Source organism: Ooceraea biroi, chromosome 2, assembly GCF_003672135.1.
Source record: "Ooceraea biroi isolate clonal line C1 chromosome 2, Obir_v5.4, whole genome shotgun sequence".
Taxonomy (NCBI): Eukaryota; Metazoa; Arthropoda; class Insecta; order Hymenoptera; family Formicidae; genus Ooceraea; species Ooceraea biroi.
This window is the reverse complement of record NC_039507.1, coordinates 13,886,406-13,902,108: the sequence shown is the minus strand read 5'-3', so window position 1 is coordinate 13,902,108 and position 15,703 is coordinate 13,886,406. Positions and strand designations below refer to the sequence as shown.

The window sequence follows — 15,703 nt, the reverse complement described above, 5'->3', positions numbered from 1 at the left end:
CTGAAGTAATGTCTTAAGATGCTAATACGACTGTGTGATTGGTTTCAAATATTTTATAATTGTACTTAAGATGGTCTTAAATCAGAATCAACAATGAATATCGGCCAAAGAGTAATAATAAAGTAATAGATTTTCTGGTTTGCATAAATACCCATTGTAGTTAGCGCAATTTGTTCATATCATTAGTTTTGTAGAGTCCTTTTTTGAAAGAACTTCAGGCGCGTATACTTGGCGCTTTTTTTGTACCTTTTTTTAAAAAGGTAATTTTGTTGTGATATTTCATTACATTAACAAAATTGTACGTTTCGGCTCAGTGATCCGGCCATCTTCAGCAAATCAAGTAAAAACTCCACAAGGTTGATGCAAGTTAAAAAGTTACAAATAATTTACACATAGAGTTTACACAAATTATAGGGAAGACATACGTTTTACTGCGACCCGGGCACGCCAAGTATTATTTCAAATTACCAATCCTCACATTGAATTGCTTCTAATTACTTGGCTAGGTAACTATGGATTTCATCATATTCGTTTTTTTATGTACTTGGCGTATTTTTTTACCTTTGGAAAGGTTTTTTTTAGAGGGATCTCATTACTTTTTGTAAAAATTTTTTATATTTTTTTCTGCAAAAAATATATGCAGTTTTAGTATTTCGAGGCCAAAATTGCACTTTAGCACTTTTGAATCATTTCTTAATTGCCATTCGGTACCTTTAACACGTATTATGTTTGTATAATGTCCATCAATTGTAATTTTATCTTGATGAAAACTTTCACTAAGAACTATATACAGGATGGCCCATTTTAATTTATACAGTCGATTTTTTAAAAAACTAAAAGAGATACGAAAAAATGTTTCAGACAGACATGTCACGATTTCGAGGGGGACATAAGATGATACCATTGGTTTGACCTTGAATAGTCGTTTGAAGGTCACGCGAAGATCACCTTCAATTTCTTAAATTTAAACCCCAACTTTTTATTGCAGATTCTTATTCTCCATCGAAAAGTAAGTAACTTTTGTCTGAAATATTTTTCCGAAAAATGTCATCTTATGTCCTTAAACTGTCCTCAAAACTCATCTTGAAGATCATTTTAAGGACATAAGATGACATTTTTCGGAAAAATGTTTCAGACAAGAGTTGCATGTTTTCTCGCGTAGAATCCGAATCCGTAATAAAAAATACCATGTCTCATTAAAAAAAATTTCAGAATTCTAACTTCCGGTCTGAAATTTTTTTTTAATGAGACATGGTATTTTTTTATTACGGATTCGGATTCTACGCGAGAAAACATGCAACTCTTGTCTGAAACATTTTTCCGAAAAATGTCATCTTATGTCCTTAAAATGATCTTCAAGATGAGTTTTGAGGACAGTTTAAGGACATAAGATGACATTTTTCGGAAAAATATTTCAGACAAAAGTTACTTACTTTTCGATGGAGAATAAGAATCTGCAATACAAAGTTGGGGTTTCAATTTAAGAAATTGAAGGTGATCTTCGCGTGACCTTCAAACGACTATTCAAGGTCAAACCAATGGTATCATCTTATGTCCCCCTTGAAATCGTGACATGTCTGTTTGAAACATTTTTTCGTATCTCTTTTAGTTTTTTAAAAAATCGACTGTATAAATTAAAATGGGCCACCCTGTATATATTCGCACCAATATATATCTTTTCCAGGTACGGTTTTAATTTTTAAATCTGTCATTTTAATTATTTTGGTATCATTAATTTTAAATGTTTTTATGTATTTTTGTGTTTCCGCAATAATATGCCATTTTAGTTCTGCTGTGAGATCTCATCCAACATAAAGATGTTGGATAATAAAGATTTATCTAATCGTGCAAATCTTCTTAATTGTTCTAATTGTCAAATATAAATTGTGACAATTTAAAATTTTCTCTCTCTCTCCCTTTCTCTTTCTTTCTCGGTTTCGTTCTATGAGTATAAAATGTTCCAAAGTATATCTTAAATTGTCAAAATTCATAGTTCAAAATTAGAAGAATTATTTACTTATCATTGCGACATTATCACAATGATTTCATTTAAAACAAGTAATTTAAAATTTTTTATAGTTTTTGCGATTTATATCTTTATCGTAAGATAAAACATTTTCCATGTATTTTTAATTCAGAATAAATTAAATCGTGCATGTGTGAACGCATGCTTGAGGGACAAAATCGCTTTGCATGTGTATGTGCAAACATATATACGTGAGTCAGAACCTGAAAATGGAAAACGGAACGTCACAGTTATAATATACGATTACAGTAGACTCAGGATTGACTGCATCAATCTTGATCAAATTGGTCGCAATCGAAAGCTTGCACCCATATTATACAGGGTGTGTATAATAAAAGTGCCGTAGATTTTTGATAACGGCTTTAGTTCCTGAAATATTTTAATCACAAGTTTATGTGACCTGTCAAATGGGGAGCGTCCCGTTTGGCCACGTTGATATTGACCACAGTCCCAATTGACCACGTTGATATTGACCACGTTGCGATTGACCACAGTCCCGAATGACCATGGTCCCGATTGACCACGTTGATATTGACCACGGTCCCGATTGACCACAATCGCGATTGACCACGTTGATATTGGTCACGGTCCCGATTGACCACGTTGATATTGGCCACGGTCCCGATTGACCACGTTGATATTGGCCACGGTCCCGATTGACTACGTTGATATGGGCCACGGTCCCGATTGACCACGTTGATATTGGCCACGGTCCCGATTAACCACGTTGATATTGGCCACGGACCCGATTGACCACGTTGACATTGGCCACGATCCCGATTGACCACACATTGGAAATCAGAAATCTGAACAGGCGTATCCCGTTTGCACGCGGAACGATTGGACACCGTACTATTAGATACTGCACGATTGTTTAATAAAACTGTATGAACGAAATATTTTTAATGATCAGTAAATGATTCCGCATATGTTCAACGAAGTCCGTGTCTTGAACATTCCACGCCAATCGAGGTCCATCACGGGCGGGGTAGGTCCCCTGGAGTTCGTTTATATTTTTTTCGGCGGGGGTGCAGGTGGGAGGTGCTTCGCCGAAGGCGAAGCCCTTCCACTTGCAATACCCGCCCCACGCAAACACTGTCAAGTTATCGGTACGATGGGCCAATATCAACATGATCAATCGGGACCGTGGCCAATATCAACGTGGTCAATCGGGACCGTGGCCAATATCAACGTGGTCAATCGGGACCGTGGTCAATATCAACGTGGTCAATCGGGACCGTGGTCATTCGGGACTGTGGTCAATCGGACCGTGGTCATTCGGGACTGTGGTCAATCGCAACGTGGTCAATCGGAATGTGATCAGTCTCAACGTGGTCAATCGGGACCGTAGTCAATATCAACGTGGCCAAACGGATGCCACTCGTCAAATGACATGAATTCCAGATAAGCTATACGGTAGCGCTCGACATCTAGCACTGAACTTGGTAACGCTCGATGTTTATGCAGTAACTCTCATTATTCGGAAACTTATTTTTGATTTTTATGTACTTGGCGTCGCGACGCTACCGCGTCGCTTGATAACAAAATAAATTTAATATTTTCTGTAAAATTAATAATTTTTAAAATGAAACGACCTTAACATTGTACATATTAAATTAAAAAAAACTTTGCCAAACTCTTGATTTTGATGAAACTATAAATATATAGAGATTTTATTCAAAAGTGTTCTGGCAATTCGTTGCTGACTCGGGAACATCGCACATCCGAAAATTCTGAGTTCGATGAAACTTTATACACACGTAAGGGGGGTTAGTAGATGAATTTAGAAAATTTCCGTTGCGGCCCAAAAACGGTTTTAAGGGGTGAAACCACCCTTCATACGTAAGGGCTGAAACCACCCTTCATACGTAAGACGGCTTCTTCTTTTTCTTGATATATCTTGGAAATTATTCGCAATATCGAAAAATGTTTTATACAAAAGTTTCATGGTAAAACTACTTCGATTTAATCACATTAATAAATTGTTTTTAAATATAATTTGGAAAAATTTTTTCAAACAATTTTGAAAAAAATTATTTAAAAACTTTTATTAATGTGGTTAATTAGAGGCACTTTTACCATGAAACTTTTGCATAAACCATTTTTCGATATTTCGAATAATTTCCGAGATATATCGAGAAAAGCAAAAAGCCGTCTTACGTTTGAAGGGTGATTTCACCCCTTAAAATCATTTTTGGGCCGCAACGGATAATTTCTAAATTTATCTATTAACCTGCCCTACACGTGTATAAAGTTTCATCAAAATCAGAATTTTCCACTTCGTGATGTTCCCTTGTTAGACCCTTGTTTTGCTTGTGTAGTCATGATTTGACTCGGGACGTGTATGGACGTATTGTCACCTTTGTTCACCTTCACTTAGTCATTTTCTGGCAGTAAGTTTAATTTTTATTATCTTTTGTTTAATTAGAACTTATGTTGTGTTGTGTTTGCAGAAAATGACTTGTTAATTTTGTAATGCACTTGAAGAGGGCCTGAAGTTAGGCCGAAACGTTGTACTGTTAAATATATCTGAACAAAATTACCTTTTTAAAAAAAGGTACAAAAAAGCGCCAAGTATACACGGGCGAAGAAAAAAAGAACTTTACGTTTTTCGTTCAAAAAAGAACTCTACAAAAGTGATGATATCAAAGAATTGCGCCAATTATGAAAATTGGTATTTATGCAAATCAGAAAATCTATTATTTTATTCTTATTTATACTACATAGTGCATACAGACACATGCATATATACGTACATAATATTGATTACGAATGCGGAAGAATTATTTCAATACAAATAGGTATTTTTTAAAAATGCTTGGCGCTGCTAACCGAATCAGTATGTTAATTAGTAATTAAATCCTTATAATCTAAAGATTATAATAATCTAACTTACAATCTAATTTACATAACAGACTTTGGTAAAGCACATAAACTATATATTATAAACTTAGTTAAAGTTATTCTATACTTAATTCTAATTCTTAATTCTGTCACACACACACACATACACACACGCACGCATGAGAAAGAGAGACACACGCACATGCACGCATCCACAAGAGAGAAAGAAAGAAAGGGGCAATTAACATAGTAATTCGGTTTAGCAGAGCCAAGCATTTTGAAAAAATACCTATTTGTATTGAAATAATTCTTCCGCATTCGTAATCAATATCATGTACGTATATATGCATGTGTCTGTATGTAGTATAAATAAGAATAAAATAATAGATTTTCTGATTTGCATAAATACCCATTTTCATAATTGGCGTAATTCTTTGATATCATTACGTTCACTGGCCGGACCAACCACCGATCTTACCTTAACCGGCCAGATCAGTGGTCGATCTTGCTTTAGTTGGCTGGATGTAGAACACACGCATACGCACGCTCGCGCGCGCGCATATCCACGCACCCCCTCCCAGTTAGTTGTTCCTTCGTCACTGTTTCGAGAACACGCTCGTTATAGTCTGACGCGTGCGTAAGAGCCTGTCTGTATTGTTTACACTAAATATACGTGCTATTTGTTAAATACTACAGTGTACGTGAGTCATTATCATAATTCCCATAACAGATTATGGGCCCAGGGCATATTCGTACATAAAAATTTTTTCATTATGCATCACATACACACGACGGAAGTGAACTTTGCTAAGGATGGCTGATTCTATTGACTTGAGGAGCATCGGAAAATTCGAAAACAAGTTTCCTAGCATAGAAATTTCAAATTAAAGTGATTTTCGTCGCAAACGGGCTGACAATTATAAATGGCATCAAGAAACGGTTTACGGAAAAACGATCTATGCAGACGGCTAAATGGGACACACATAATGCGACAGCGACATGCAAAAGCAATAGTAATCATTTCATCAACGATGGAAGCTTCGCAACTCGAATTCCTATTGACTTGTGAGATAGCAGCTGAAATGTGGAACAAATTGAGTGCTGTACAGGGTGGGGAAAAATTATTCGTCAAGCTTTCGCCAGTCGATTCTACTCGTCGAGATCGCCAACATTGCATCATAAACATGGTGCCGCAAAATTAACTTTCAAGGTCATTTTCAATGTCAAATTTTTTTATTGGCTTAGTCGATTCTACTCGTCGAGCTAAACAAAAGCCTCAAAGGGACCATATGCCGGAAATCAATATTTCATAGAGAAATCTTCGTTTGAAGTTTTTTTGCGTGAAATTTATAAAAAATTGATTTTTATAAAGTCAGAAAATAAATCTGATGCTTATAAAGTTCTTCAAATCATGTTCTGAATATCCTGATCGTGATTAGCGAAAATCACCCCCCAAAAATGACCCTGAAAAATTCGTTTTCAAGGTCAAAAATCTGCTTAATCTACTCTTAGCGCTACCCAGGAACAACGACGTGGACGTGGTAGATTTCTGTTCCCTTCGGGGTGACTTAATTACAATGAGTTTCCCTCGCCTCTCACCTCGGGGTGACTTGATTACAGTGAGTTCCCCTCGCCTCTCACCTCGGGGTGACTTGATTACAGTGAGTTCCCCTTGCCTCTCACTTTATCGTCGTCGACGCTACCTACGAATAAACAGAACTGACCCATCGGCCCCAATAGCTCTGAGCAGTTGTGCTTGTCTGCCAGCTTCAATGTGACCACCACCGTTATCAATGCAAGCTTGGAGTCTCTCCACCAAATTATCTCGCACTCTACGGAGCACAGCTCGATTTCGTGCTAAAGTAGCAACCGCCTCTTTAATGCGATCTCGTAAATCCTGAGCTGTCCTTAAAGCCCTGCTTGACCCATAAACAATGGCTTTCAGAGCTCCCCAGAAATAAAAGTCCAGAGGGTTCAGGTCAGGTGAACGAGCGGGCCATAAGTGTGGCGCAGGATTACGACCGATCCATCGAGTTCCAAAAACTCGTTGTAAAAAAGTGCGGACTTGCCTGCCAAAATGCGGTGGAGCACCATCATGTATAAAAACATTCGATTACGGGCATTCCTCGGAACCATACGTCGCAGTCGATTCAGGAGAGTATGACGTAGAAACCGCAAATACTCAACGCTTGACAATCGGTTTGAGAGAAACACAGGAGCAATATAATCATTCCCGAGTATCCCTGCCCAAACATTGACTGAAAAACGGCCCTGCTGAACTCTTTGGACCATTGCGTGTGGATTGCGTCTGCGCCAGATGCAAACATTTTGCTGGTTCAAAATGGAAGTGCTGGAAAAACTGGATTCATCAGTGAACACTATATTTTTCAGAAAGTGCCAATATTTTCGGATCTTGCGAAGCATCCACCGACAAAAACGAAGACGAGCTGTGCGATCACCAGGTCGTAACTCATGCACTACCTGCACTTTGTAGGGTCGTAGGCCTTCCTCACGGAGAATGCGCAAGACTGTTTTATGATCAACCCCTACTCGCGCGCCTATGCGTCGTGATCCCATGACAGGATAAGTTCGAGCTAGAGCAATCACACGTTCCTCAATTCTCCAAGACACACGAGGACGACCTGCCCTACGGTGGCCAGCACCTGCAAAATTCATTTGCTCCTGATCATGTAATCGTTCATCGAGTCGTTGCAATTCTCGACGATCAGGCACGGACCCTGGACGTAATGGTCTGCCATTAGCTTGGCGTCGCAACCAACTAGCATAAAGAGCTCGTGCTCGTGTGTAATTACCATGAGCACGATCAATTGCTCGAAGCATTAGACGTTGGTCACGCCCATCCCGAAGCGCCCGATCACGACCACCACGGCCACCACGTCGAGGCATGCTACAGCAACGTTATTCTTAAAAAAAAATTGGTAAAAAATTAAAACAATTTTTTTTAATTTTACACTGAAAATTGATTCAAGATCAGCGGCGGTCTTCTAATAATCACGAAAAAGGTCTGGATATGGATGGAAAGTTTCTTAAGCACAAGTAACGAATGTCTTATGGAGCGATATATTATTCCTCTCCGAGGCAAATGACCGTTGCTTTAAGGAACCAACAGCCGTTGAAATGTTACTGGGTACCAAGATACCCCGAAGGGAACAAAACTCTACCACGCCTACTTCGTTGTTCCTGGGTAGCGTTAAGAGTAGATTAAGCAGATTTTACTCATCACAATTAATTTTACGAAATTTTTTGGCTTCTAAAAACTTCAAACGAAGATTTCTCTATGAAATATTGATTTCCGGCATATGGTCCCTTTGAGACTTTTGTTCAGCTCGACAAGTAGAATCGACTAAGCCAATAAAAAAATTTGACATTGAAAATGACCTTGAAAGTTAATTTTGCGGCACCATGTTTATGATGCAATGTTGGCGATCTCGACGAGTAGAATCGACTGGCGAAAGCTTGACCAATAATTTTTTCCCACCCTGTACATAAACAGAAAAGTGACTCGAGTAAATTATTTCTTATGACGCAATTCCACGAGTACAAGATGGCGCCGAATGATAGCGTCGCGCAGCATGTGGCGAAGGTGGAAAATATAGCGCGTCAGTTATGCAATCTTGGTGAAAAGATTTCGGACGTGACGATAATGGCAAAAATATTGGGAAGCTAGCCTACAAAATATAATGCATTCGTAACTGCGTGGAACAGTGTGGAGAGTAAGCATCAAATGCTAGACAGACTCAGACAACCTCTCATCAAAGAAGAAGGACGATTGACTACCACCAAAGATAGTTGCGGCACGTTGACCGCCATGAGTGTGAACTCGAACAAGGGATGACAAGAGATGACAGAAAGAAAAGCGCAGCATCCAAAGAAAGAGATTAAATGCTTTTACTGCCATAAACTAGGTCATTATATGAAAGACTGCGAAAGGAAGAAAAAAGACGCGGAGGATCGAGAAGGCAAAGAGACTGAAGTCCAACGAGATTTTCAACAAAGCTGCTTTTTCCGCGGAAGTGATAGAGAAGGAATTTTTAAACCCTACAGTAAAAGACGCTTGTATCCTTGACAGTGATGTTTCTAGGCACATGATGTTCCGCAATTGGGTATCTGACTTGCGGTCCTGTTCAGAATATGTTTCGCTAAGCGATGGGACGAAACACAAAGTGCTCGGTCATGGCATTTATACATCAAAACTTTGTGAATGATCGATGGATTGATGGTAGATTAATTAGAGGACGTGCTGTACGTGCCAGGCCTAAATAAAAATCTTTTCTCAGAGTTGGAGCCTGCATGAGCAGAAACTATAAGGCGATCTTCAGAGATAATTTTGTAGAACTGCTCTTACATAACCAATTGATGACGCGCGGTATAAAACGTGATAATAATCTTTTCTACATGCTTCTCAAGGTACGAAAGAGTAGTTATGCGTGTCTGGTGGCCACGACGAGCATGAAGCGTTGGCTTGAACGCCTTGGACATGTAAATTACAAATATGTTCATCAGATGCACAAGAATGGTTTGATCAGTGAATCGCTTTTAGACAATGCAAGAGAGGACGAGTTTATGAGGCATGCCAGGTAAGCAACATAGTCTATGTATAGACTACCGTCCATGTTACATAGACACCCTTTTAAATTGAGTACACGTAATAAACCGCTGCCTGGAGAATTAATTCACAGCAATATCTATGGAAAAATGTCTCAATAATCAATTGGAGGCTCAAGCTATTTTGTAAGTTTCAAGAATGATAGCGAACTGTTTATTTCATTAAACACAAGGCGAATGTTTTGGATGAACCCAAGGATTACATCAATATCGTTGAAAACAAGTTTCAAAGACGTGTGAAGTCTTTACGCGCAGATAATGGAAAATGGAAAAGAGTATTGTAATGAAATGACGTTGAGATATTTGAGTGCAAAAGGAATTAATCTTGAGACAACAGCTCCTTTCACGCTCGAGCAGAACGAACGAGCGGAAAGAGACAACAGGTCTCTGGTGGAGAGTGCATGAATCATGCTGCATGCCAAGAATTTGCTAACAAAGTTATGGGCTGAAGCGGTGAACACAGCATGCTACATCTTGAATCGGATGCCAGCTGCTAGCAGTAATGGCATAACGTAATAACGCCATATACAATATAACCAATGAAGCCTGGACAAATAAGAAACCACGTCTTGATCATATCAGAGTGTTCGGATCGGAAGCTTTTACTCATATCCCCAAACAACTGAGAAGTGGGACAAAAAGGCACAAAAGCTAATTTTGGTTAGATATCTAGCCAACACGAACAATTACAGGTTGTATAATCCACAAAAGTGATTATCTCGAGAGATGTCGTTCATAAAATTCAATGCATATTTTCCGAGTAGCTAGTGCAAATATTGTATTCTTGCTTAATAGTCCGGTGAAGTGAGTGCTTGCACTCGTTGGATATGGTATAGATAAAATAACTGTTCATGAAGCGTTCTCCAAACAAAAGAAACGTTGACTCCAACGGCATTGGATACCTTTCTTACATCAGTCCGGAATTTTCCTCTATTGCCCTTAAGTTGTACATCTCCATTATGGGAGTTAATACTGATCTAGGCCGAAATCTCGATGGCGAGTTCCAAATTCACCTGATTCACAAAAACGTTTGTGAAGATTTTTAAACAATATATGAGAGGGTATGAGAGAACTCTTCGATGAGGAAATTTTTCCGCGTACAGACATTGCGTAGCTGAAGCATTGTCATTAGCACAACATAAAATGCATATCTGCTATTTCTTGATTAGAGTAATACGTTAATATTTTCAGTATTTAGATAAGTTGACATTTTTAGTACGATACTTTCTAACTGTGTAACAGTGCTGTAACGGGCGCAAGCGTCAGGGAGGCGCAATAACAAGCTGGCTAAAACTCCGAGTGCACACGTACGTGCTTTCTTTATGTATGCGTATATCGGCCGCGACTTCTTTCTGGCATCACTGACTATCTGGCGCCATTGTCGCGTTAGTTTCGTGAATGCCATTACGCAGACAACCGTACAATTCGCGCGAAAAGTTGCGCGAATTCTCTCCAATCTCTATAAAGCGTAGGCTAATTGCGCAATAGAAAAGATATTGTATCCCAGGTAATTATGCATTATAGGGGAGTCAGCTTCGATGACCTTGACCTTGACATATATTATACAGGTGACCTTCCTGAGTGACCTTCAAAAGGTTTTAGCCGGCGCTCGTTGTTTATTAAAAAGTTATTAACAAAAGAAGTTTAATAGTGCATGTGTTTTCAGCAAGCGAGGTTCTACGCAAAGCAAGATTCTATATTGTAACTTCCACGCAGTACTTTTGGCCACTCCAAAGTTTTGTTATTTATTTTATGTGGATATCGCTCCCGCGAAGCGGGATGAAAACGAGCACTCAACTGTCGCCTAACATTAACGAGCGTATGTGTCCGAGGCTTTATTCATTAAACAAATGATTTAATTTATACAAACATATAATTTATTAAACAGCGAGGGTACTGTTGACAACATATGTCAAGGTCAAGGTCATCGGAGCTGACTCCCCTATAATGCATAATTACCATATTCCAACACGACAATGCCAGACTATACGTTTCATTGTAGACCCAATGAAAATTATTGCAACTGGGCTGAGGTCCCATCTATCATATTCATCCGATCTTGTACCTGATGTTCACTTATTTTGATCACTGAATTCCAATAGTCTACACTTTTATTCTTTAGAATAAAGTCATCTGGCCTTAAAAATTATCTGGTCCAGTTCTTCGCCAATAAAATTCGAGTATTTTATGAGAGTAGTATAATGCAGCTATCTGAGAGATGATGATAAGTCATCGAAAAGAATGATGCACATTTAGTTTAATAAAGCTAATTCTTAATACAAAGTATTTAAATCTTGCTAAAAGAATCCGCATGGAATTTGCGATTAACAATTATTGTAAATTAAAATTAATAAATCGATTCATCAGAAAACAACACATCATAAAAAAATAATTGGTTTGTAATCTTGTAACTAACGAAACATTACAAACACGATTACAAAAATTGCCATTAAGTTTTTGAGGCAGTGACATATAAAGAGAATAAAAATGATGATGATGTACAATTTATAAGACTGGATTTAGATGTAATATATCACTGTTCTTTGCAATTTCTCAGAAAGTAATAAGAGAATAATCATTATTGTAGTATACAATTAGCTGTTGTGATGTATCGCGAGAACTTCAGCACCCACCTCGTTCAGTACTAACGGGACTCAACTGTAATGTATTGTACAACAATCTCAATGTTGGGCGCCAGGTACGGCAGTAGGTTGTAATATTTAACAAAATACTACAACCAAAAACGAACGTGACTCAGCGGCGGTTCAAAATCCCACTAACTCAATAGAAAAAATTGGTAGAGGAGTAGAATTTCGCGTGCGACTAGAGAGACCAGAGGAGAACGGAACGTTCGAAATACACTGTGGGACTAGTGAGATGTGATTCGTAGAATTCACTCCTCTTATACCGATCGTGAGTTTGACTTAACGTGCGACGTGAGCGCGCAGCTACGCCTATGCTCTCACGTGCACTTTAATAATGATGTTTTTGTGGCTGTTATAACGTACGCCTTGCGGCGCGTTGCGAAACATCGGTTATTGTCTGCGTTCGCAGTTGCTAAAGCTAAGGCGAGGCTTTCTTAAGAACCAGGATGGATCCCCACTACTTCTGAATGGTCGGTAGCGATTGGTCGTCTTCGCTCTCGGAGCTCCAATTTCCCTGGATACCTCGGCTAATGGTCTTAGGCTCGCTAGGTGAGTCAAGTCGAGGAGGCATGTCATCCGCGGTGAAGGGATGTCTAGCGGCGTCAGCTTTCATTCCCTCAATTGGATACAGGTCTTCTTCTTTTGGAGCATGGAACGAACTGATTAGGCTGCGATGGGGAGGAAGATGTCGGACTCATCGATCCACTGGGCTCGTTGCTGGCACCGTTAGCAAAGGCAGCTCCTGAGTTCTGCTGCTGCTGATGGCTGCTGCTCTGCTGTCATCAGCTATTGTTGACGTCGCCGGGACCTGAACGTCGACGACGCTGGCTGCTGCAGGATCTACTGCTCCCGAAATAGCTGTAGCTGCTACTGATGCTGGTGGCCGTTGCTGGGCTGCTGGTTGCTTAGATCTTGTCCGTATATGACACATCGCGTCGTAAAGCAATGGTATTCCAAGATAGATTTTCCTTTGCTCGAGGAGAACGCCGGAATGAGTGTTGAGATCTTCGCGCTGTGGGCTTTTATCCTGCTGAGACTTCTTCTTTCTTGCTTGTGACTTTTGTTTTTCTCAAAATCACCCACTATCAGTGATATGATATATTTTTCTTGTTTTTCGTCAGGACTGTGTTTGTTCGAGGGTTGTTTCTCTTCTGGTAACTGGCTGTCATGCCGTAGGTGCATAGTCGCTATATACACGATATACTTAACAATAACAACGAGCGTTTATTTCACACAGTAATATCGCTGTCAAGACAAGGATGTGATCAACTGACCATGACGCATTCATTAACCCATGTTTTTTGCTTCCGCAGCCTCTCTTCAATACCTTAAGTCGCCAACGCAACTCTATCGAATCCAACAATGGATCGGATTGCGGAACATCGTGTAGGTGCCACTTAAAATTCCATACAGGATAAACTATCGCCATGATAATCAAAATATTGTTGTCCGGACGTCTTCCACACACAGCACACACATGAGCACTCACTAGCGGAAAAAGAAACTCGCGTTTCATAAAGAAGCTCTTTAGTATAGCTTGCAACAACAATACACAGCTTAACTCAAACCGATACACACAGAAACACATCTTATCACCATCAAGGCGTCACCTCAACTCTCTCTTTTCTTTCTGTTTCTTCGTCTTCAGGAGACAGTACATCTCTTGGCTGACGATCAGCTGGACGATCGGCAGTCGCCGGGTATACTGGGTAGCTCTACAATACGGGGCTATCCCCGGACACAACACTATCCCCTCCCCCTCCTTGCAAGACTGTCGTCCCAATAGTTTCGTAGGGGCAGTGCTTTCGAGACACCTTTACTTGTCCTACCCTGGATTCCCACAGCAGGTTACCGGACGAGGGCCACCGTCAAGCTCGTTCGCTGCTAGCTGCCGTCCGTTTCCTTCCATCTTCGGACCCGGGAGGGGAGAGAGGAACTTCCGGGGACCCTGCGTCCTTTCACGAGGAGCCCCAAGTCCCTGCCCCGGTATTCGCACAAGGCCTCGTGGGAAAACCCCGGTCAAAAACCGCGAGAGTGAGCAGCCTTTACGTCCGTCCACAAGTTCTTCGGAGGTGACCATCCTTTCCCTCTTCGAGATAGGCCTCTCGTCAAAGGATCTTTAACAAAAGCAAACAACAAAACGAGCAAACGAGTCCTGACATTTCATTGGCCCATTTGTTACATACTAATTGGCCATTGCCTTAACTTCGTCTTCCGCTAGCGCGATCTCGCGCCGTCCGCGATCCAGCGCGGAACCACCGCGCGGGAACTTCAATTCAAATTCAATTCACCAACAGTAGCAACGTCCGCTCTTCTCGGAGAAGTAATTTTCTGATCAGTTTGACACTCATCATTCCATCGACAGCTAGCGTCCTTGACACCAAGCTCGTTTTGCAGGTTCTCCTCCAGGTGACGGCGACTCAATCACGAGGTCTCCCATGACCATGAACATAGGAAATTAAAGGAACTTTAGAAGTCAGAATACTTCGGATAATTCATTCAAAAGCCGTGCGGTTCAGGGTGATACCGCAAAATTAAATACGTGAGATCAATACGACCTAGCGTGCTCTGTGGTCCCTCGATGAATCCACGCTCTTTATCGGGATTTTCTTTCCTTCGAAAAGAATCTTTCAGCAGAGCAATCAATAATCCCACGATGAAACAGACGAGTCGCTATACATTATCTTGCAATTATAAATCGACACACTGATCTCGCAAGACCACTCGAATACAAAAGTATCGTGGCAGCACATACATTGAATGAAAAATCTCTCTTTCTTATACATGTCGTACATCGCGGTTCACCGGCCTCGATCGAGCCTTGCAGCCTTTATGACGTGCAAGGAATTATCATCATATTGCACAATAGCACATTTAGTTACATCACCAATTTTGATTTTTAAACCATTTTATTTATACTATTATGTTATGTAAATATATAATACATCCAATTTTTCTCGAAGTGTTTTAATTAACCATTCAGACATATGATGTCACGGATGATTTTTATTCGGAAAGTTCAGTACACAACTGCTGTGCCATCACAACATTATGTCTATCTGTAAATTAAGATTGGCGCGAGACACTACCGTGTCTCTTGATTATTTTAATTTTTTTTTCGTTACTATAATAATACATGATAGTAAATACTTGAAAGATAGTAATAGTTTCTTATACTGATTCTTATAGTACTATAAATAAAGATATGATACACTTCAATCTTTATAAAACGCAAAAAATTGGTTCAATTTAATCATAATAACATTTCATTTCTATATGGCATTATAAGGATTTCTCTAAATATTGGATTGACCGGTAAGTCCAAATATTTTTAGCAAAATGTAAACACAAAACTTTGTACAATATCAAGAAATATATGAAATTTAACATCTGAATTTGAAATAGCGTCTGTTAAAAAAATCCTCACTGGTAATGCAAAACTGTGTATTAAGAATTAATACAAAGTCTATTTAAATGTATTTAAATGAAATGAAAGTGATTTCGAGGAAAACAAACTTGTAAAAAATGTATTAGAATCACTTTGTAAGTCCTTCTGAACACT

At 39.5% G+C, this 15,703-nt stretch overlaps 1 protein-coding gene across 21 annotated transcripts in view; it reads left to right on the top strand.

The window, feature by feature from the left end:
* LOC105279165 (myosin-11) overlaps positions 1-15,703 on the top strand; it is a 262,296-nt gene that overhangs the window by 245,693 nt on the left and 900 nt on the right. For 2 of the 21 annotated variants that reach the window (XM_026975512.1, XM_026975514.1), the window contains one exon: positions 15,431-15,456. The exons of 18 other annotated variants lie outside the window; for them this stretch is intronic. In XM_026975512.1, the coding sequence (XP_026831313.1) occupies positions 15,431-15,456 (26 nt within the window). Of the gene's footprint in view, positions 1-15,430; positions 15,537-15,703 lie in introns of those variants that run through there. One more of the 21 variants, XM_026975515.1, reaches the window with a different exon arrangement.